Raw genomic sequence first — 25,130 nt, 5'->3', positions numbered from 1 at the left:
ATAAATCAAATGAAATATAGCATGAGTCCCTCTGGGTCACCCCCACCACCTCCTGTTTGAGAACTTGTAAACGGTCGAGATCCCCACCCCTAAACCATATATATTCTTGTATGGGACAATAAAACAAATCAAATGAAATATAGGGGAGTCCCTGGGGGTCACCCCACCCCATCCTGTTTGAGAACTTGTAAACGGTCGAGATCCCTACCCCTAACCCATATATATCCTTGTATGGGACATAAAACAAATCAAATGAAATATAGCGGGAATCCCTGGGGGTCAACCCCACCCCATCCTGTTTGAGAACTTGTAAACGGTCGAGATCCCCACCCCTAAACCATATATATTCCTGTTCATGATTTCAAGAAGATTTGAATGACATACAGGGTTAATCCCTAGGCGTCACTTATGCATATCACTTTACTAGACCAAACCAATTTGTACTGGACTTTGCCCAATGTCAGGTGACCATGGGAATGACTAATTATGGGAGATTTGTTTGGGAGACTTCGTAACAGCATCCTGTAACAATTATTTCTTGTATTAAGTAAAAAATTTTAAAAGTCGGAAAAAACCGTTAACCACACAATCTACTTATCGTAGTCCTAGTTTGTTCAATATATAACAATTCAAACAAGAAAACTAACTGCTTAATTAGTAATAATACAATTTACTAAAACAAATATGAAGGACCTTAATCAATAAAAAATACTTAATCACAGGCCCTTTACATGGGATGGGCACAGAAAGAAATTAACAGAGCTTTCTGTATATTTGATTATTTTAAATCTACAGTTGAAGGTGGTACATAACACTACAGGGAGATAACTCTGTAAAAATCAGCTGAACGTTTTAATCACGTTCTATTGTTAAGAAAATATTAAGCTTCTCAATGATAAAAATTAGCGTTTGTCAAACTGCTATATATCCAATGAAATTTTTCCGATAAAGTGTGTGGTTCAAGTTTTTTGAAATTTTTATATTTTTGACAAAGGGTCAAAGTAAATATTTTGTCAAACTTTTATGAAAATTAAACGAGCCAAATTAATTTTAGTCAAGGTGTTTGGTACCACCTTAAGGTTGCAATAGAAATTATCAAAATTTTACATGACAAACATATGAAAACAGTGATTTTTGATAATTGTTGATGAGACAATGGTTTAGGGAAAACACCAAAGCTGTGATTAAATACATATTTGAAGTAATACACATCTACAACCTATTTGAAATAATACACATCTACAACCTATTTGAAGTAATACACATCTACAACCTATATGAAATAATACACATCAACAACCTTTGTTTAAATAATACACATCTACCGTTGCAAACTTTCCACAGGTGCTATCCAGCACTTTGATTTTTTTTTTTGGGGGGGGGGGTATAGTTTGTGGAACATTTCTTAAAGTTTACAAGTTACCTTTGCATTTTTCCAACAATTGATTATTCGATATATATATATGAAGATGATCAAAGGGAAATAATTAGATTTTCCTTGTTTTTTTTCACAAAATTTTAATTCGTTGTATAGCTTTGTAAATTTTCCGCTTATTTTTTTATAGAGTACAAGTTTAGTTCATCTAACTCTGAAAAGTTCTAACCAGTGAACTTTGTGCCTTGTAGAATAGTTACTAGTATTTGACAAAGGTATACATCAAGGTACATTACCTTCCCAAAATTGTCCATAAAATAGACCATAGTTGGATGAAATCTCATATTTGTTCAAGTTCCCGTATCTATATGCTGTGGGGTCATATTTCAGTCTAATTTAATTGGTACATTTTGCAGAGGTACTGTGAGAACTGCTCACATTTATACACCCGTCTTACATAACAAAGTTGTAGACACTCCCGAGGATTTTTTTAATGTTGTATAATACAATATCTGCTGGTTTCGTGTAACATAACAAAGTTGTTGTAAATTGGGAATGCCTGGTCATATATCTGAAAAGGAATAGGTGAAAAATTCAAAACATCAAAGGATCTATCTGAAAAATATAAACTAAATTCTATTACACCGGAGATGTTATTACCTAATCCACGATTCGCTTTTGGAAATAACATAATTATAATATTTTGTACACACTATATGATTAAACAAATGAACTTTGTCATTTAGTAATTTTTAAATGTTTTACTTGAGTTGTGTATAAAACATTTTAAACTATAGACCATTTTAAACTATAGACCATATATGTTAAATCAACCTTACATAATAGGAAAAATAATGAACTATAATTGGATCTGCTATACTTGGACATGTGGATAATCAATTCTCGATTCGTTTAATTGTAAATCCTTTTAAGTATTTTTCATTTTTGAAATTTTTGAAAATGGAGATCAAGGTCAACATATGCACGATATTAACTATAGGTACTGTACATGTGTTTTTGTCGTCTATATTCCCAGTGAAGCAGTAATAACAGAGAATTCCATTAATTTAGCAATCATTTTGTTCAAATATTTGTGCATGGATATGATTAATGATCTGATTCAATCAATACATGTAATTCATATTTGAACTCAATGTTAACATTTCAAAGGATGCAACAAATTCATAAATTACCTTTTCTGCCTGACAATAAAAGAAAGAATAACACTAAATTTCAATATGCATTCTGCAAAATTGATTAACAAATATAATAGATACATGTTTAGAAAGTCTTATTAAACGACCATCATAGGATAAATCAACCTGGTACACAAGAGACCTTAAACTGTTCGGTTTGTATATTATTTCAGTCCAGAATCCTTGAGAAGATGTATTGATAACTCATTTATGTTCTACTTTCTTTAGGTTTTCCCCACTTTAGAACTGGACGTTCAAAGGACTGACAAAGCAGACCCTCGGTTTTTCAGAGTTATGAAGACTTCAAATGGAAAACATCTTTTTGAGTCTCTCATTTATAAAGGCAAGTTTAATGTTTCAGGATACAACTTAGTTTTTTGCATAATTTACCCAAAGTGTTTTTTACATTTAATTTATTTATGTAGACACAAACAATGGTTCATTCAAACCTTTTAAGATGGCTATTTGATTTAGATTATGCCAGACTTAAGAATAATAGCAAGATGAATCCTTCAGAGGAAACTCTTATGATTGCTATATACAATATCTTAAAGTAATTAAAATCTCATTAAACTGCACCAAACACCATAAAGTAGTACAGCAAACAAGACTTTTGGTTTTTCGTCAAAGTAATATATACATGTATATGAATAATAGATGTAAGTATACTTCAATAATTCGTGTACGATTTGCATACCTGTAAATACTACAAGTTTCCAAAACTACTTTCGTAACTATGTAACTATAATAGAAAAAACAAAGGATATGGGGTATCCATCCATGACAAAACATCAGTTATGTAAACATTATGTAGATCTCACTGTGGTATATTTGTGCGCGATACACATAAATGGGATCCTTGGGCTCCAAGAAAGTACAAATTGAAAGAAAAAATCAATATTTGGGTTGAGAATTATATTTAATAAACTTTCTTTCTAGAGGTTATTGGTGTGTAAACTTGACCGCTGACTCACAATCAAAATATTCCTTCAAATGCTCAAACTTATTTCTTCCAGAAAACCATCAACGTGTTTATGTTTACTTTCCGGCGCATGCCTAGTTAATGTTTCTAAATTTATTAAATGTTATCAAAACGTAGGTTATCAAATCATTATTCATTTTTGTTTGGTCATATATTTTTTATATTACCAATAATTTTTCTTTGTTTTTAGATTATATTTTTTTTTGTATTTTCAATACTGTGGATTCATTATTATTCGTTGGATACCAATTTCCGTGGATTTCGTGGGTACATGTAAACCACGAAATTCAATGTTCAACGAATTACATATTTTCAATAAGGGTTTATGAAGACTTTTGCAAAACCACAAAATCAAATATCCACGAAAAGGCAAGTTTTCCGCAATCCACGAAAATTGGTACCCACGAAAATAAGTGAATCCACAGTATATCTTTTTTTATTTTATTTTCAATATATCTTTTTTTATTTTTATTTTTATTTAAGATAAAACATGATTGCCTGATTATTCCAGGTGTGGATTAGTATCAAGGAGCACATCGTGAGTGAGTGCACCCTTGAATGTTTCTGTAGTGGTGTTTTTGGTTATGTCAGAGGATATTTTGTTCCTGTCTTTAATGGTTTGAAAAAAGAAAGGCGTCTTTATGAGTGGATCTCGTCACATACTGACTCTGATGTAATACATTTTTGGAAAGGCAATATTTTCAATCACAATTTTGTGAAAAATTGTTAGTCTTTTTTTTAGTCGGCGTTCTTGTAGAGTTTGCCAATTCATGGTGTATAACATCTGAAACACACTGCTGGTGTTGTGATGTCTGTTACATGCATACTATGCCGCCTGTTTTTGTACTTTAAATGTTTGTGATTGGGCTTTAAGGTTTAAGAAATTGTGAAACCTAAGTATTTTGTTTGTTTTACTGATTTTAATATGTGTCCATGCATGTTGTAGTAAAAGTGGATGGAATTTCTCTTGGTTGTTATATGCATGATGTTGCACTTGTCTGTGTGGAAAGGCATACGCCAGTCTTGTTCCCGTTTTATGGCAGTTTTGAGATCTTTTTGAAGGTTAAGGCAGTCGTTTTGAGATTCAGTGTGTCGGTAGATTTTACTGCGAAGTATCTGATTCGGCTATGTTGGATGTATTCTGGAAGGTCATTGGTGTAAATTAGGAATAGTATTGGTTCTAACACTATACCCTGTGGGACACCTGATGTGACTGGTATTTTTGAAGATTACATGTTTTCTAAAAGTACTGCTTGAGTTCTATTTGAAAGAAAAGATTCAACCCAGTTTGTGATTTGTTCTGATATGCCAAAGTATAACATTTTGTATAGTAATCTTTTGTGTGGTACATTGCCGAAAGCTTTAGCAAATCCATGATTATATGATCTGTTTGTATGTTTTTGTCATGGTTTTGTGATAATTCATGTATCAGAGAGAATGTTTGGGACTCACATGATCGTTTTGCCCTAACTCCATGTTGTAGTTCATAAAGTGTTGTTGGTTACTAGTTTTGGCATCATGCTGCTGGCAAAAATATGTTTCGAGTAAGTTATGCTTTTAAGGATATAGGTCTGTAATTACCTGGATGGTGTTTAACCCCTTTTTGAATACAGGTGTCACATTTGCGTGGTTCCATTCAGATGATACCTTGTCTGTTTCTAATGATCTAGCGAATATTAAAGATAGGATGTCTGTACATATATCAATGTTTTGTTTTAATATTCTGTCTGCCAGATGATGTCAGGACCAGTGGCTTTATTATGGTTTATGTTTTGATTAGTTTATAAACATCATCCCCCAATAAAGGTCCTAGTATTCATTGTGGAATACTGTGATACTCCTGGCTCTACCTCCTTCCGATACTTATATGTTGTTACTATGTCTAAGGTCAAGGTCATAGTTACTAAAAGCAAATGTAAATTTACTGTTATCCGGGTATTGATACTTCTGGTTCTACCTCCTTCCGATATTTAAATGTTGGCATTGTACAAGGTCAAACTTTTCTTAGACTGTGTATGAGGTATTTGCACTACTTTCGCTGAAGGTGTACTGAATAATCATTTAAGTCTTGGAGAACATGGTTGATTTATTAGCGTTTTAGCAAAGCCCTTTCCAACTGATTTTCACACTTAATTTTTTAGCTGTACTGTAACACTAATGTCGCAGGTAAGGAAAGGGTTGAGCGCTCACAAACCTGTAATACCAGCTACATTCTTTATGTGCCTGTCACAAGACTGGAATCTGAAAACCAGTTGTTGTCGTTGGTTGCTGTCTGACACGATTAAATTTTTGTTTGTTATTGTAGTATGAATCAGACTATTTGTTTTTCTCTTTTTAATTGTTTCAATTTCCGTCAAACAGGTTTTTTATCATATGAGTCTTCTATACGGCATAGTATTTGATCATTTTTGAAGGCCGGTCATCTGTAATTGGTTTGAAACCTTACTTTGATATATGGTTTCATATATAATGAAAGGGAGACCCTGTCTGGTTTGAAGTCAATATGTCTAAGGTCAAGGTCAAAGTAACTTAAAATAGACCAAACTTTGAGCATGAAAGTGGTTTCAAGGTACTACATCATATACTTAATATCGCATTGCAACCTTGCTTGGATATGTGGTCACATATACATATAATGTGAGGCAGATACCTAATGATGTTGAAGTCACTGGGCCTAAGTTCAAGGTCATAGTTAGTTAATATAGATTTTTGAAATGCAATATCACTGTCTTAAATCATAACAGGAAAGAATCATACCTAAAAATAGACATTAGAATATTTGCCAACATGTCATTGTTATAAGCTCTTCCCTTTTTAAGGATAGGGGTGTTGTGTGTGTGATCGTACTCACTGAAGGATTATTTTGGCCGGCGTTTGTACATAAATGCACACGATTCACACACAAACAAAATATTCGGTACAATTGGTCACCGGTCACAACTTATATTGTTATGAAGACTTTGGTGATTTGTGACAGCCGTCTAAACATTATAAATACAATTTATTTGTATCTAAAGTATAATTTTGTTAAATCGCTTTTTATTGATTAGTACAATTACACATTATTTTTCAATATTTCAGACTATTATCTAAGTTGGCCTAATCCGTTGAGCAACAAGTTGAAGTTGAAAAAGCATACACCAGTGGAGATGTCAATGGCTGTAGAAAATATCGAAGAATGTCATTTTGAAATTATAAACTCTGAGATGATATGTTAAAGAAAAACGGATATTTGTAAATAGAGGAGAAGGCTATTATAGATTGTGATATTATATGATTATAATTATAAATAAAGGCAATAGTAGTATACCGGTGTTCAAAAGTCATAAATCGATTAGGAGAAAACAAATCCGGGTTACATACAAAAACCGAGGAACACACATCAACTATAAGAGCAAAACAAATGAACCACAGGAACACCGAAGTGCAACAAAAACAAACGCCAATACACATAGAAACGAACTATTTGATAACAACTGCCATATTCCTAACTTGTACAGGACATTTTCAGATAAAAATGGTGGTTTCATGCCATGCTAAACCTCCCGCTTAATGACAATGTTAAAAAATATCGCTAAAACACTACGTGACAGAAATACGGAAATATAAAATTAGCAAAAAACGTGTTTCAGATAAATGAACGAATAATTTCAAGACATCTATATATTATTCACTTTTTGTCTTAAATAAGCAACAATCAGTCAATCAGTTGGGGATAACGCTAATCGGAGTGAAATGAGTATTAAAGCAACCATTCAATATTGTGTCCACGTTCTACTAACAATTAAAACATTATGATGTTTTGTACTCACTCTAAAAAAAAAGAGATGTGGTATGATTGTCAATGAGACAACTATCCACCAGAGTTAAAATGAAGTTGATGTAAGCATTTATAGGAAACTAAGAGAAAAAATTGTTTTATTTGAAATTATCAAACATGCTAAATAATTGTTATGAGGAGTATTCAAAGAAAACAATAGAAAACGAAGATGTGAAGAAGTTATGCTATGATTGACAATTTGGTAGCAATCGGCAACATATCAAAAGAAGAGCAAACAAATAGTAACACTGCATATACAGTTATATCTACTTCATATTTTGACTTACATCTATAAATTGATAGTAAGGATGGGCTGAGAACTAAATTTTACGACAAAAAGAGATTATCTCAATATTCCTTTTGTGAACTTTTCATTTCTATGCAGCAACATATGTATGTGTCAGAATAAAGGTATTTGTGATCGCTCGGTGTTCTTTACCAAACATGAGACAATAGTTCAACGGCATTACAATGCAGAAAACTTTAAAACACAATCAAAATGAGCCTTACTTACTGAAATTTTTCGTCGGATAAAAGCTTAAGAACTCGACCGGTTAGAACAGTCTTAGTTACTGAAACAGAAATACAAGTTCGGCTAACAAATATTTTTTTTCCGAATACCTTGTTTTTTATGTTTTTATATATAGTATGCAAACTTTCAAATTTCAATTTGTAAATAGTTAAGGGACAATAAAAATAGCTGTACATTTACTCAACAATATTTTCTGATACTTAAAATACTAGTAAGTGCTTTATCAATGTTTACCAATTTTTAACTTTACTGAATTCGATCCATTATGGATTTGAAAAATTGAACATAAGCATAGGTGTCGAAAGTTACCCACCTAGGGATCCTGCGTATCCTCCATAAAAGGGAGAGGGTAGAGAAGCAACTTTCTTGGTCCTGTCAATTCGACAACAAATCTATTAAAAGTATCATTCAAATGTTCAAACTTATTGTCCATTTGAATAAACACACTTTCAACGTAATAAATTAAAAGTAAACAAGGCAATAAGACCTTTAAATATTGTCTTTAACGGGACTAACATAGATTTTATTTTTGATAGTTTAATACATAATTAAACATGTATTGCTATCCGTTATTAACACATCCGGTCCTGCATTCTTTTGATACATATATGTTTGAATTGTACAAGACCATGCTTTTCTTCGACAGCTTTAGACTTTTACTTTGATAGTATTAAAGAAGTATTATGATTATGGTTTATAGTGAATGCAGATAACTGAATCCTTTTATGTCATGTCTATGGAAATATAAGTGTACTTAATTGTACACTGTTTTCCCTATAACCTACTCAAGTTGTCCATGATATGCCTTCAGAAGAACAATTTTTACTATCCTCAACACAAGATTAAAGGTCATAAAAATAAACTGAATATTTGGTGCCAGAACATTAACAAATTGAACGAGTTGTTTAACCCTGCACACAAAAAAAATATTACTAAGTAATTATATTTTACTTAAATCAAGTATTCTTTTTTATTACTTATTACTAGAAATTACTTACCAATTACTCATAATTCCTAGCCATTACTTATATTTTACTAGATTTGAACATAGTAACTTGAAACAAGTAATTGTTTTACTGAAAATGTGTGTGCATTCAAAACAATTACTTAAATACAAAAAAAATACTTATAGTAATTTTACTCACTTGAGTAAATAAATTACTTAGTCCTTATTTCAGTAACAACTTACTGTTTTAAGTAAAAAGAAATTACTTGAATTAAGTAAAATATTTAAAGAACTACACATTTTTATATTTTCTTACTAAAATGCATTACTTACTTACTTACTGCCCTTGTACGCCATTGCCGTGTAGGGCAGTAACGAAGATTTTCCACTTTTGTCGGTCGTTGGCAGTTTTCTGTAGTGTGCCCCATGTCTGTTGATGTTTACTAGCCTCTGCCTCTACAGTTCTCCATGTCATTTTGGGTCTTCCTCTCTTTCTTTTACCTTCTGGGGTCCATTGGAGTGCTGTTTTTGTGATATTCCCCTGGTCTTTCCGACGGACATGTCCAATCCACCTCCAGCGTCTTCTCAATATAGTTGTGGCTATATCTTGTTGCTGGTATCTGATAAGAAGGTTCTTGTTTGAAATTTTTTGTGGCCAAAAGATTCGCAGAATCCTTTTGAGACTTTTGGTATGGAATACCGACAGCTTGTTTTGGTCGTGGTCTGTCATCCTCCAACATTCTGAACCATACAAAAGTAAAGGCAAGACACAGCTGCTGTAAAGGTTGAGTCCGGATGGTAAATTGACCAGATCTCCATACAGCCTGCAGGTTGTTAAGAGCTGACCTTGCCTTTGATAGTCGTCTTTGATGTCATATTTGTATCAACATGTGGTTATGTTTTCCATCTAGTAAAACTGACCCTGGGTTGTTTACGTTTAGCGTCATGATTTCAGTTTTTTTCTTAATGTTGATTTTCAGCCCCATCTGTCCTGAATATTTTTGTAGTTCTGAGGTCTTATCTTGGATATGTTGGTTTGTGTGTGTGAGACATTAATGCTAGGTCGTCAGCAAAATCTAGGTCTTCCAAAGTGGTGAAGGTGCCGCATCTAATGCCTCTTGGTGTATCAGCAGTTGTTTGTCTCATTATCCAGTCTATGACTATGATGAAGAGTGTGGATGACATGACACACCCTTGTCTTACTCCTGTTTTTACTTGGAAGTATATATCACTGTATCCAACCCTGCACCGGAATCTGTTGAAGAATGCTTTTATGAGGTTTATAAGATGTTGTTGAATGCCATATGATAGCAATATTTTCCAAAGACTATCCCTGTGGATGCTGTCAAACGCTTTCTCAAAGTCGACAAAGTTTATATACAGCTGCCGTTGCCATTCTGTGCATTGTTCTATAATATTTCTTAATGTAAATCCCTGGGCGAAAACCTGCTTGTTCTTTTCGCAGTAGATCATCAATGGAGTCTGCAATTCGTCTTATAATAATTTTTGTCATGATCTTACTTGGGGTGGAAAGTAGTGTAATGCCACGCCAATTGCTAATCATTAAGTACTGCCTTTTTTGGTATTTTGATTATAGTGCCATTATTCCAGACGTATGGTATCTGGGCTTCATTCCAGATGTCTTTAAGATGTTATAAAGCAGGATGGCAGATAAGCCTGGGTCTATTTAAAACAGTTCAGCATTCAGATTGTCGTTTCCAGGTGATTTTCTATTTTTTAGACTTTTGATTGCAGATATTATCTCCTGCATTTCAGGTGGTTCTATGCTGATTTCAAGTTCATTGTTATTCTCTGCTATAATAGGGAGTTCTGAGGGAGTTGGTCTATTTAGTAGCTCACTGAAATGTTCTGTCCATCTTTGTTCTTGTTCATTTTCAGATGTTAACAAATTCCCTAGCTTGTCTTTTACAGGAATATTAGACGATGCTGTGTTTTTACCACAAATAATTTTGGTGATTTTATATAGGTTGCCCTGCTCGCCTTTGCTAGCTGCTTCTTCTGCCTTTTCAGTGAGACTATCCATGTATGAACTCTTGTCATTTCGTACCATTCTATTGACATTCTGTGTATTTTACTATATTCATGTTGGTATCTTTCCTTAAGACGTTGTGATTTTGCCTCGTTCAATTTCTTCTTTGTATTTCTTCTGATAATAATATTGTCCCATGTTCTAGGCATGATCCAATCTTTATGTTTCTGTTTTTGTTTAAATCCAATAGATTCTTCTGCACTTTTAGTAAATATTTCAGAGATTTTCCCCCATTTATCATAAATTGTTTCTGTGTCTTCTTCATCATTTAAGTTTTCTAAAAGTCTGTATCTATTTCTTATCAAGGTTGTATATTCTTTTCTTACGTTGCTTTTTTTCAACTTTTCAATGTCAAACTGCTTCCAAGTTCTTGTGTTCTTTCCAATAGCCCTTAGTTTGAGTTTAATGTCAGCTGTTACCAAATGGTGATCGCTTCCAACATCAGCTCCTCTCTTGACTTTACCATTCAACAGGGATCGTTTCCACAATCCATTTATCATGATGTGATCTATTTGGTTCTTGTCTCGTTGGTTAGGAGAGCACCATGTCAATTTATGAATGTTTCGATGAGGAAAAATTGTCCCTCCTATTACATACTGTAAATTAAGAAATTATTGCGAGGTTTTTATTTATGCGAATAATGCGACTGGTCGACTGTCACAATAATAAGAACTCGCATTATGATGTCTGTTACATATATCTGTATGCAGATTTTCATGATATCGCAATAATTAATCTCGAATTTTTGTCCATTCTTGAAAAATCGCAATAATAAATGCACGCAATAATTTCTGAATTTACAGTAGTTGTTAGTGGTACATATTTCTGCTAGTCTTTCACCATTCTCATTCATATTACGGCATCCATGATTTCCCATAGCTCTTTCAAAGTGGGTGTTACTTGATCCAACTTTGGCAAATCATATCTCCCATGATGATTTTGATGTCATGTTTTGGGGTTTTGTCTATTTCCTGTTGAAGTTGTTCATAAAATGCGTCTTTGGTCTCCTCGCTGGAATCATTTGTTGGAGCTTAACATTGCATTATAGTCATGTTGACCTGTTTCCCTTTCAGCCTTGCCATAATCAGCCTACTATTTATTGGTTTCCATTCCATTAGATATTTCGCCATTCCTTTCTTCAAAATAATTGCTACCCCTTCATGATGTTGCCCATCAACTCTTCCAGAGTAGAGTGTAGTTTCTCCATTTCTTGTTGTTATTCTCGCAGAGTCTGTCCATCTGCTTTCACTTATGCCTAAAGTATTAAGTCTGTAACGTCGCATTTCAGGTATAATTTCTGCAAGTTTCCCAGCACAGTACATTGTACGGACATTCCAGAACCCAATTCTAGTTTTAGTTTTGGCCGTGTTAAGGGCCTCCAGATTCTTGTTGGTGGTTTCCTCTCGGCTTTCACTGCCAACAGTCATACTTGCTCCACTGTTGCTTTGGAGGCTCTTCTCCACAGTTATAGAAAAATTCTTCGTTACTGTTTCCGTAACATAACTTTTATTTACAAGTTAGGGTTGTTAGCCCTATGTTCAACCTCTTACGTGAAGTGTCGGGTTTTTCTGTCATGATGTTCCTTCCCTTAGACGATTGCTATAACTGAGCTAACGAGCTCCATCTACCCGGATTTTCTGTCTGGATTTACTTCCGTAGCCTTTGACTTTTACTAAGTCATCCACAAGGCAGTGAAGCTAATTATCCCATAGCTGGGGGCTAGGTTTGCAGGCATAAGGGCGTGTCCACACACCGGTGGGCCTGCCTGCTGTGCATCTAGGTGCCTAGTCTCCTCCGATACCCTGTAGTTCTGCCTGGGATCGTATGATACCCAGTTTACATCTGCCACCTCGAGAAGGATTCCATATCTGGCCACATTGGTCTTACTGTAACTGGCAAGGAAGACTTACGCACTCGGTTTCCTTTTCACAGCAAGCTGCTATCAAGTGGTGAGGCTGAAAGCGAAAGTGACAAGCACAAACACCACAACACACACACTGTACGCATCATACAATCATTCCAGCAGACAGCTCTAGGCTTTTACTTTGATAGTATTCTATAAGAGCCAGTATTAACGAAGTATTATGATTATGGTTTATAGTGAATGCAGATAACTGAATCCTTTTATTTCATGTCAATGGAAATATAAGTGTACTTAATTGTACACTGTTTTACTATAACCTACTCAAGTTGTTCATGATATGCCTTCAGAAGAACAATTTTACTATCCTCAACACAAGGTTAAAGGTAAAAAAAATAAACTGAATATTTGGTGCCAGAACATTAACAAATTGAACGAGTTGTTTAACCCTGCACACACAAAAAATATTACTAAGTAATTATATTTTACTTAAATTAAGTATTCTTTTATATTACTTATTACTAGAAATTACTTACCAATTACTCACAATTACTAGCCATTACTTATATTTTACTAGATACGAACATAGTAACTTGAAATAAGAAATTGTTTTACTAAAAATGTGTGTGTATTCAAAAAATTTCTTAAATACAAAAAAATACTTATTATCATTTTACTCACTTGAGTAAATAAATTACTTAATCCTTATTTAAGCAACAACTTACTGTTTTAAGATACACATTTTTATTTTTTCTTACTAAAATGCAGTATGGAAGTTACTGGAATTACTTCTTATAACTTTGAAATAAAACTTCTTATTTCTAAGTAGGTTTAGGCACTACATAATGTCGTTTACTTGCATAAGGTTTAATAATTCTTAATAATAAATGCTTCCTATGACATTTGACTTCATCATTGTACAATTTTAACATATGTAGGTTTCATAGTCTGAAAATTGCATAAGTTTGGATAACTAGCAATTTCCTTTGGATAATACTTTGAAATACTTAAAAATTTGCTTTAAGTTACTTGGTATTACTTAGAATTTTACTTCAAATTACTTAAAATGATAAATTGAAATTATTAGCCATTACTTAAATTATTTTCATATCAAAATATCTTCAAGCTATCATTTGTCATTTTTGATATAATTTTTATAATCTATTATAAATGTACAAAATTGTATCATATTTCCAGTATTTAATAAGCAGTTTTTGATTTGAGACTGAAAAAATATTCAGCCAATCAGAATTAAGCTTTCATTTGACTTTGGTAAGCTATTTTTTTGAAAAATGACTGGAACTCATTCAGATTTGAATTTGAACAAAAAGTATACTGAGTTTGTTGAAATACTTGCACGATTGACAAGCATGAAAGGAAGGAAGAAATTTACAAAAAGGACACTTTGTGGGTATTCATAGTTTCTGGCTACTCTTTGTGTACTATTTCAATTAAATGAAAATGTAGCACAAAGAGTTGCTGGGGAGGTAGCCCATGTTAACTTACATCAAACAAGGATAGAAATTGATTTAAACAAAAGATATAGTATATGATCATTCTTTGAAAGGTATGTTACTTTTTAAAATTATATGCATTTATAATAAAACAGGGTAGAATTTTATTCTAATCTGTACATATATATATATATATATATATATATATATATATACAAGTCTAAATTGAAAACAACGTTCAAACCTTTGATTGCGTTGGATAAAAACCGCAATTTTTATACGTGTGCATGCAAAACAAATTTCTTTGTAGAGGGATCTAAATACAGCACAAACAACATTTTCCAAAAGACCAAAACAGTGAAAAAGTATATTTTAACAAAACGCATTTGACTAACAGGTCGAACAACGGATGTTCTTAAACCCTGCTGACTGCCATGGCGATTGCCAAATAAACGGATCACAGATGTAACACAATGGATCTTAATTATATTAATTTAATACCAAACAGAAAACAATAAACTTGTGGAAAAGATGGTATACCGCAAACATGAGATGCAAAAATTTGTACACCATATCCGGATTTCGACAATTAATGTCTCTTCAGTGATGTTAGGAATCGAAACGGTATTTGGAAGGCCATATAATTTACCTCAATTTGATATATATACTTGTATATATATATATCCGTTCATCCTATTTCGACTTTTTAAAATTCAAGAGTCTTTCCTAAATTGAGGTAAATTATATGACCTTCCAAATACCGTTTCGATCCCTAACATCACTGAAGAGACATTAATTGTCGAAATCCGGATATGGTGTACAAATTTTTGCACCTCATGTTTGTGGTATACCATCTTTTCAACAAGTTTATTGTTTTCTGTTTGGTATTAAATTAATATTAAGATCCATTTTGTTAGATCTGGTGATCAATTTATTTGGCAATCGCCAATGGCAGTCAGCAGGGTTTAAGAACATCAGTTGTTCGACCTGTTAGTCAAATGCGTTTTGTTAAAATAGACTTTTTCAGTTTTTTTGGTCTTTTGGAAATTGTTGTTTGTGCTGTATTTAGACCCCTCTACCAAGAAATTTGTTTTACATGCACACGTATAAAAATTGCGGTTTTTATCCAACGCAATCATAGGTTTGAACGTTGTTTTCAATTTAGACTTTTATATATTTTTTCGTTTGGGCTTGTATTATATTTTCTTTCGGGTTTATATGATCCGTTCATCCTATTTCGACTCTTTAAAATTCAAGAGTCTTTCCTAAATTGAGGTAAATTATATGACCTTCCAAATACCGTTTCGATCCCTAACATCACTGAAGAGACATTAATTGTCGAAATCCGGATATGGTGTACAAATTTTTGCACCTCATGTTTGTGGTATACCATCTTTTCAACAAGTTTATTGTTTTCTGTTTGGTATTAAATTAATATTAAGATCCATTTTGTTTGATCTGGTGATCAATTTATTTGGCAATCGCCAATGGCAGTCAGCAGGGTTTAAGAACATCAGTTGTTCGACCTGTTAGTCAAATGCGTTTTGTTAAAATAGACTTTTTCACTATTTTTTGGTCTTTGGAAATTGTTGTTTGTGCTGTTTTTAGACCCCTCTACCAAGAAATTTGTTTTACATGCACACGTATAAAAATTGCGGTTTTTATCCAACGCAATCATAGGTTTGAACGTTGTTTTCAATTTAGACTTTTATATATTTTTTCGTTTGGGCTTGTATTATATTTTCCTTCGGGTTTAAATGATCCGTTCATCCTATTTCGACTCTTTAAAATTCAAGAGTCTTTCCTAAATTGAGGTAAATTATATGACCTTCCAAATACCGTTTCGATCCCTAACATCACTGAAGAGACATTAATTGTCGAAATCCGGATATGGTGTACAAATTTTTGCACCTCATGTTTGTGGTATACCATCTTTTCAACAAGTTTATTGTTTTCTGTTTGGTATTAAATTAATATTAAGATCCATTTTGTTTGATCTGGTGATCAATTTATTTGGCAATCGCCAATGGCAGTCAGCAGGGTTTAAGAACATCAGTTGTTCGACCTGTTAGTCAAATGCGTTTTGTTAAAATATACTTTTTATACGTTTTGGTCTTTTGGAAATTGTTGTTTTTGCTGTATTTAGACCCCTCTACCAAGAAATTTGTTTTACATGCACACGTATAAAAATTGCGGTTTTTATCCAACGCAATCATAGGTTTGAACGTTGTTTTTGAATTTAGAGTTGTATATATAAATATATATATACAATGTCTATGTAAAAGAATTACTCAAAACCTGCAAATAAATTTACTGATTCAGGTAATAGTTTTTCCAGAAATTACTTGCCATAAGTAAAAAAATGGCTTACAAGTGATAAAAGAATTACTAAGAATATTGAAAGAAATACTCAATATATATTAAAAGAATTACTTACTATTATTAAAAGAAATACTTAATGTGTATTAAAAGAATTACTTACTATTATTGAAAAAAATACTTAATGTGCATTAAAAGAATTACTTACTATAATAAAAAGAAATACTAAATGTGTATTAAAAGAATTCCTTACTATTATTAAAAGAAATACTTAAAAAATTTCTTAATATAATAAAGAAATACTCAATGTGTACTAACAGAATTACTCATTATAATAAACAGAAATACTTAATGTGTATTAAAAGAATTACTTATTATATATGAAAAAAGTACTTAGTATTTATTAAAAAGAATTACTTAAGATACATTGAAAAATTACTTGCATTTAATTACTAGCTAATTACTTACAATTACTTGGAATTACTAGTAACTACTCATTTTTGACAAACATTTTTACTTGTTGTTTTACTTGATTTGTGTAAAAACAATACTTGTTTTAAGTAAAATCTAGTTATTTTTTTAGTGTGCCTGTCCGAGAATAGGAAATTATTCGGTGATTTTCTTTTGTTATAAGTTTTATTTTTTGAGAGTTTGACGTTGATGACACTTCTTTTGGTATTTTAGACATGAGAAAATGAGAACTAGACATACTTCATAAGCACCTGTTTTTGTTGAAGACCGTATGTTGACTCTTAATGTATCTAAAGTATTTTTGTGTAATGTTGGGTTGCTGTTTCTTTGACGTTTACCCTATATCTCCTTTATTCGTATTTGGAAGGATAATGAATGAAAGGTTCTTTGAAAATCATTCATTCATTCCGTTCGATAAAAAAACGTGGATTCTTGATTCTACTTTATCGGTTTTATCAATTTTGTCTCTTCTAACATTAATGGGTAACTTTAAATGAAAACAAACATTAAATTACTGACTGTTCCTTATGTCGTAACTACAATACCCTCCCTTTTCACGAATGTGACTTACCGAATTAGACTAGTTACCGGATTTGTAATAACATAAGCAACACGACGGGTGCCACATATGGAGCAAGATCTATTTACCCTTCCGGAGCACATGAGATCACCCCCAGATTTTGGTGGGGTTCGTGTTGTTTGTCTTTGGTTTTCTATGTTGTGTCATCTGTACTATTATTTGTCTGTTTGTCTTTTTATTTTTGGCCATGGCGTTGTCAGTTTGTTTTCGATCTATGAGTTTGACTGTCCCTCTGGTATCTTTCGTCCCTCTTTTATATAAATCCTGAACATTCGTAATAATCCAAATATTGTCATAGTCCAATAAAGAGTAATCATTAATGAAAACAAACATTATTATCATTGTCTATTTTATCAAATATAAACCTCCGTGGTGATTCCGGTAAGGTCATATAATCAATTTTTGTCTCGCCTTGACAGAGTCAAAAATCGAGACTTAGGTATGATGTTTCCGGTGTCGGTGGCGGCGGCGGCGACGTCGTCAACAATGTATTAGTTTGTGATTAGGTCAGTTAATGGGGAACCACTAGTGGTAGGTTAATGATATTTGGTATGCAGTTGTATTAGCATTTGCACATCTCATTTCAATGGAAATTATTTGGCCCCTTCTTCTCAGCTTTGGTCTATTGACTTTGAAACTTTTGCTTACTTTACATGTATTAGTTTGTGATTAGGTAAGTTTAAGAAGAACCACTAGTGGTAGGTCAGTGATATTTGGTATGTAGTTGCATTAGTATTAGCACATCTCATTTCCATAGAGATTATTTAACCCCGCCCCCTCAGTTATGGTCTACTGACTTTGAAACTTTTCCTTCTTTACAAGTATTAGGCAGTGATTATGTCGGTTTAAGAAGACCCACTTGTGGTATGTCAATGATAGTTGGTATGTAGATGCATAATTATTGGCACATCTGATTTCCGTGGAGATTGTTTGGCCCCTCCCTCTCAGTCATGGTCTATTGACTTTGAATGTTTTGCATAGTTTACATTTTAAATTTGTGATTATATCAGTTTATGAGGAACCCCTTATGTTGAGTCAATGATATCTGGTATGCAGTTGTATTAGCATTTGCAAGTCTCTTTTCCATTGTGATTATATGGCCTCATCCATCAGCATGGTTCATTGACTTTGAAACTTTTACATTGTTTACAAATTAAAAGTTTGTGTTCAGGTTATTGTAAAGGGAATCACTTATGATAAGTCAATGGTATTTGGTATGCAGTTTTATAATCATTGGCAGTTTTCATTTCCATTAGGTTATTTGGTCCTGCATCATAAATCATGGTTCATTGACTTTGAATGTTTTGCATAGTTTACATGTTTAAATATTGCCTTTTTGGAATCAATATTTTCATTACTATATCAAAATTACAAAAAGGCGAGACATATATCTGTGCCAACAGTTCATATTTATATGGATTTGTGTTTAACGTCCAGCGGCAACTACTAATTGCATGTATATAATGTGTATGAATATTAACGTTGTGTTGTACTAAATCGGCATACTGAGTCGCATTTGTAACGTATTACTTCACACGGTAACACAAGTGCTTCAGTTCTAGTTTTCAAAGACTATTCAGTTCATTGAAGAAATCATAAAAATAACATCAACAAGAGAAAACGTGTGGGATACTTTCACATTACTAAAGAGTTGTAAATTCATTTTAGTATAAGTTAAGCACAGAACTCATATATAACAGTTTTTGCTTGACAGGAACTTACATTTATGTTTAACTTGATACCGTTAGGACGATTGTGACCAGATTTTATCCACATTGTCCAAGTAGTTACAGAAGAGGAGATTTAAAAAAAAAAGAAGATTAACGACGATGGACGCCATGTGATTGCAATATGTCACATGGACCATCGATCTCTTTCATTTTGGAAAATTATTATAGATGACAGAGGAAGATCTTGGTGAGTGTCTGTTTTAATTCGCAACTTTTTAAAAAAAAGATAGGTGCGATTTAGATCTTTTCATATGTATAGACCCTTGTTTATTGTTGAAGATCGTATATATTGAACTCTGTATTCTCTGTTTGTGACAATGGGTTGCTGTCTCATTGGTGTTTAACACATATCTCATTTAATCTATCGTCTCAATTACAGTGGTCATTACAGATGATCAATTCCTGAATGTAGCATGAATTGCAATAATCTAATTTAAAATCATTTTTCTTAGACATTTATTGAACTCAGTCGGACAGGATGCGTTTTAATTTGCAGCTACATAACAAAAACATATTAATGTTATCAAGAAAATCAAAATAAAACCACTGCAAAAGAAAATGAAGTCGAATGTTGAATTAACTTCTTTCCAAGTAACGGTATAACCAGTTTCTCTTCAGTAGATCCAGACCCTTTAATTTCTTCAACCTGATTTTCCTTTTTGTTTTTATATAAAACCATTCTTTCTATGATTTTCGGTATTTTTTTCTCCTCTTCTGAGTAGGAACTTGCACGAATTTGAATAGCACTTATCGTGACAACTAAAGTAGCAAAACTCAACATTAACATAAGATAGACTGCAATAACTGAAGTTGAGTTGGCACTCTTAGGAAGACTGCCACTAACGATTGTAAGGAATACAGCAAATGTCAGCCACACTGTGATTGCATCACCAAGTCGCTCTCACACGGAATAATAAATGTGATGAGATTCAGTAGCGAAACCAATATTACAGGGATTATAATATTGAGAACAAAGTATTGTGCTTTACGCTGTACTGTGATTGAAAAAGCAATTTTCACTTCAAATCCATCATGGTCAACGTCATAAGTGGTTTTGGTAACCGACCATTCACCGTTGGAAGTGAAATCTTCACACAACTGTTACCTATTACTTCCGACCTTCATATTCACATCAGTTGACTTATAACTCCAACATACAAAAATTAAATCACATGTCTGTTTGTCGAACGGAAAAAATGTTGTGTCCACAGTACACCTAGTTTCGAATAACTCAAACGGTTCCCACAATACGGTACCCATAGACTGAACATTAACAACGACAAAGCTAGAGCAAAGTTCTTGCATTTTAGAAAATCCATTTTGTACAGAAATGTCTGGTTTCCAAACATTACCTTGTGGATAATAAAATTCCTGTATATTACAATACGAGCCCGGTGTCCAAGTGAGATAATCATCTGTCCACGTTATTGATAGATATCCTGTTGTTGTAAATTTCTCAGCTATCTCATCTAAACTGGTAATTCCAGCAAGATAATACTCAACCGACACAAGTGTTGAAACTGTCTGGTCGTTGCACGGCCTCGCGTATACATTATAATTGTTTGTTGTGAATATGTATGTCAGAAGATCGTTTAAATTTGTTCCTGTCTGGCATAAAGATATGTCTATATTCAAAATAAAAAGGAATAAAACTATATGATATCTCATATTACAACTTAAGAATTAATCTTGTATTATTAAGTACTTTCAAATAAAAAAATGGAGAATATTCCGATGTAGAATTACAAATCAATTTAAACCTAATTACATTTGTTTCATTTACATTAAGTATTAATTTTGTAATCGTTTGGGATTTGAAAGTTCATAGAAGATATGAATGTATCAGAATATAATTCTATAATTGATATCGATAATACAGATTTGTTTCATTGTAAATGAGTTGTAGATTTCTATTATACCACACATTCGATGTTAAATGACCTCAATAAAATGATTTTAAGAATAAAAACACTTCTCTTGTAAAAAATATATTATTACTTCATATTACAAACACGAATATACTGTTGACACAAAAATATATTTCACCTTAATCTTATTTTGATAGTATCGCAAATGTTGAAATTAAAATGGCAATACTTTAACGTGTAAGCTATGTAAAGTCATTGAACCATGACTGAATGTTCAAGGCCAAATAACCTCCCTGGAAACTGCAGTGAATGCAAATACAACTGCATACCAAATATCATTGACTTATCATAAGTGGTTTCCTTTAGTCTGACCAAAACTAAAATACGTGTATATAAACTAAGCAAACGTTTCAAAGTCAATAGACCCTGACTGAGGGGCCATTGCTAAATAATCTCCATGGAAATGAGATGTGCTAATTCTTATACAATTGCATACCAAATATCATTGACTTTCCACTAGCGGTTCTCCTTGAACTGACATAATCACAAACTGATACATTGTTGACGCCGCCGAGACCGGAAACAGCACGCCTAAATTTCGTTTTTTGGGCTTTGTATTCATGATAGTCAATAGTTTCATTAATGAGGAAGCAAAATTCATTAATTGCATGTAACAATGTTTCTTAAAACTTACAAAAAGATAAGTGCACAGAAAATAAGGTTGTTTTTGAGCATTCGTGTTAAAAATGTTGATAGTCTTTTTTATAAGCATGAGAGATTTCCTTAGTCTACTATATATATTAACAAATTTTAATTTAAACTAATCTACTCCTTATAACGGGAACTTCGGAGAAAAATATATCATTACTGTATAAATTTCAGGAAAAAAATAAAAGTTAAAAATAGGCACTGGATCAATATAATGCATTTTAATCTTTAATATTTGTTTCAACCAGTTTGCCCCAGGTCGTATCGATAGGTGGTAATTTACACATTAGTCATGAGGTCAAAAGAATATGTCCGAGTAACGTCCCAGTAGATTTGTTTAAGTAGATTAATTTTAGTTTTAACCTAGTCTTATCCAGATTTATATTTACAGAGTATATAAGTGTTCAAATAAGATATGGATAAACTGCCAAATATCCTAAAAGAAAAAAGGTTGAAATTACCTTATTTTCAAATATGTAATACTTGTAAAAATTATATACATTAACATAAATTGCATTCATTACTTTATCGTCTAAATCAAGCTTGAAGTTCGAAAGTTTCATGCATGGGTTTCAAATCGAGAGTCAAGAAATTTTTGCGACGTCAATAATCAGGTTTGTCCATTTATCTCTTGCAAGTCAGGTGTTGACTTTTTCTAGAAGGAACGTTTTTAAAATCTGTCAGTATATTAAAATAATTAAATTATTTGATAACGATGTTTTTTTTTTATTTTGTTGTAAATGATTTCAAGTAAACTAATAATTTAAAAAAAAATACTAAGTGCGATTGCAAAACAAAAAAGAATACCTGAAAAAAATAAAGATTAAAAAAGATGGATAATGTATGTCATTGTTTCTTCAGATTTCTCGCAACAAATCAATAACCTTACTCGGTTAGCAGATATATACCTTTTAATCATTGTATATTTGTTATATTGAATTTATCTTTTCGTATTTCCAGTCTATTTTAATTATAAATTATTTACATTGGCACCAAGATTTGTATGTTTACTAGCAACGTGCAAATATATAATCCGTGTCCGCGTACGGAAAAATCCTAGAAAAAAAACAAATAACAATGATTAAAATATATTTATCTATAAGCTTACTATATGCTATGCCAGATACATCTAAACCAACATACTGAGTCTCCAATGACGCTATTGTATTTACCATTAACTATATACGGTTCAAAATCTAACATGGAAATAAATCAAATTCAAAATCTCGAAATGCCTGTCCTTTGGTCTTTATGGATATTTGTCTCATTTGCAATTATACCACATCTCTTTATTTTGATAAAAAAACTGCTTTCTGTTTATAAATGTTGAAAACATCTTTTTTTTTATTTTGGAATTTTCGTTTGTTTTGAAAGGTTATTGAAATACAAAGTTTTTTTTTCACCTGTGACTATGTTACCTCCCGATCGTGCGAGACCGTCATGGGTTGTCAAAGTCGCTAAATACCCACTAGTATAGTAGTGTTACTACCTCGTGTGGCTTATTAATCCTAACAAATGGTTGTTATGCTCTCAAAGGTATATATCAAGGCTTTCTGGAGTTTTCGACACGATTGTCCCTGGTGACGATTATTCCAGAAACGCTTGTTGTGCACAAGTAAATCATAAATATAATTTGTTTTACATATTTATAAAACCCACTGCAACTACGTATACAATACCATTTAAATCTTTGTAATGTATATCATGAGCAGTAAAACTATCTTTGTTTATTTTTACTAGCTAAAGAATCATCAAAATTCTTATATAAACCAGTATAATCTGTATTCAAGTTACTTATCACAATTACTACATACATTTAGTACTTTCATGGTGAGGGGCATAATAACTTCTTGTAAACCTGAAATATTGTAAAGTGAACGAGAGATAATGTATTTGCTTTCATGATGTGATTAATATTAGTATTCGCATTGCTTCGTGTTTTACTACTTTTTAATCTAACCACCGACCTTCGGTATAAAGATTGGCAATCCTAGTCAACTAAGACTGTAGTCAAGCACACCTGCTTTAAGCGTGGTTTGAACTCACAACCTCTGACCGTTTTGACAGGCTACTTTTTTTCCAAAGTATCATATGTTGGTGTTGTAATTGTTTTATATTCAGTTTGTTCGTATGGAGTGCTATTGCACAATGCAGTGTCCCAGGTTAGGGGCGGGTTGGGCGCCCACAAACATGTTTATCCCCGCCTCATTCAGTTTGTGCCTACCGGTATTCCAAATCAGGAGCCGGTTATTCAATGGTTTCGTTTGTGGTTGTATATTAAGTTTTTTTTTATCGTTTATTGATTTGTTCATAAATTAGGCTGTTAGTTTTATTCGTTTGAATTGTTTTATAATTGTCATATTTGCCTTTTATAGCTTGTTATGCATTATGGGTTTTGCACATGTTGAAGGTCGTACGGTGACTTATAGTTGCGAACTTTTACGTATTTGGTCTCTGGTGGAAAGTTGTCTTATTGGCAATCATAGATCATAGAAAACTATAAAAGTTAAATAGAAACTTTAAATAGCAAACAGGATCAGCAAGACAAGATCTACAAAAGAGCTGGTATGGCTGAAATCTTAAGTTGAATCGTTATTGGAGTTATTGGCCCTTTATGATAATATTTACCATTTGTTTGGATTTTTACCTATCATCTTGAAAAATACACTAATAGATAAAAAGAAACTTTAAAAATGAAAAAGGATCAACAGGATAAGATCTACAAATACGTTAACATTACTGAAATTGTCAATTAACTCTAAATAGAGTTATTCTCCTTTCATAATGATTTTTACTAAAAGGTGGCCATTGTTGAAGATGCAGGTGAGCGATACAGGCTGTTTAGAGCATCTAGTTTGTAAATGATATATGTAGTTTTTCATAGACATTCAACATTTTATTTATTCATAAACAAAAAATATTTATTAGGGGTTACAAAATTACTTTGAACGTGCTATTTGTAAAGAAGTTCATATGATGGTCTGAGTTTATTTTCTGTAGATTTTTTCAGTATTGGGAAACAAACACATATGATATAGTATAATAACGGTCTTAAAATATTTTAGGTGATGCATTTCTTGAAGTAAAAAGCTTTATCAAAAGAATAACCTACATCTCTCGTGTAAAATGTGTGAGGTTTAAAAATCTCAATCAGTGTAGAATCAGACATGGATTTAGGACAAATTATCACCTTAAAGGTGACCCTGAACAACATCTATCTATGGAACAGTTAACCAAT

The 25,130-nt window shown here is 32.5% G+C and overlaps 1 protein-coding gene across 3 annotated transcripts in view; it reads left to right on the top strand.

Annotated features, from left to right (window-relative positions):
* Positions 1 to 6,860, top strand: part of LOC127738234 (uncharacterized) — a 43,462-nt gene extending 36,602 nt beyond the window's left edge. For all 3 annotated transcript variants that reach the window (XM_052249410.1, XM_052249408.1, XM_052249409.1), the window contains 2 exons: positions 2,800 to 2,914; positions 6,635 to 6,860. In XM_052249410.1, coding sequence (XP_052105370.1) covers positions 2,800 to 2,914; positions 6,635 to 6,771 — 252 coding nt within the window. In that variant the 3' untranslated portion in view covers positions 6,772 to 6,860. The remainder of the gene's footprint in view (positions 1 to 2,799; positions 2,915 to 6,634) is intronic.
* Positions 6,861 to 25,130: the final 18,270 nt, after the last annotated feature.

The sequence above is a fragment of the Mytilus californianus genome, unplaced genomic scaffold, assembly GCF_021869535.1.
Source record: "Mytilus californianus isolate M0D057914Y unplaced genomic scaffold, xbMytCali1.0.p SCAF_4, whole genome shotgun sequence".
NCBI classification, from domain to species: Eukaryota; Metazoa; Mollusca; class Bivalvia; order Mytilida; family Mytilidae; genus Mytilus; species Mytilus californianus.
This window is presented reverse-complemented; position numbering and strand designations above follow the sequence as displayed.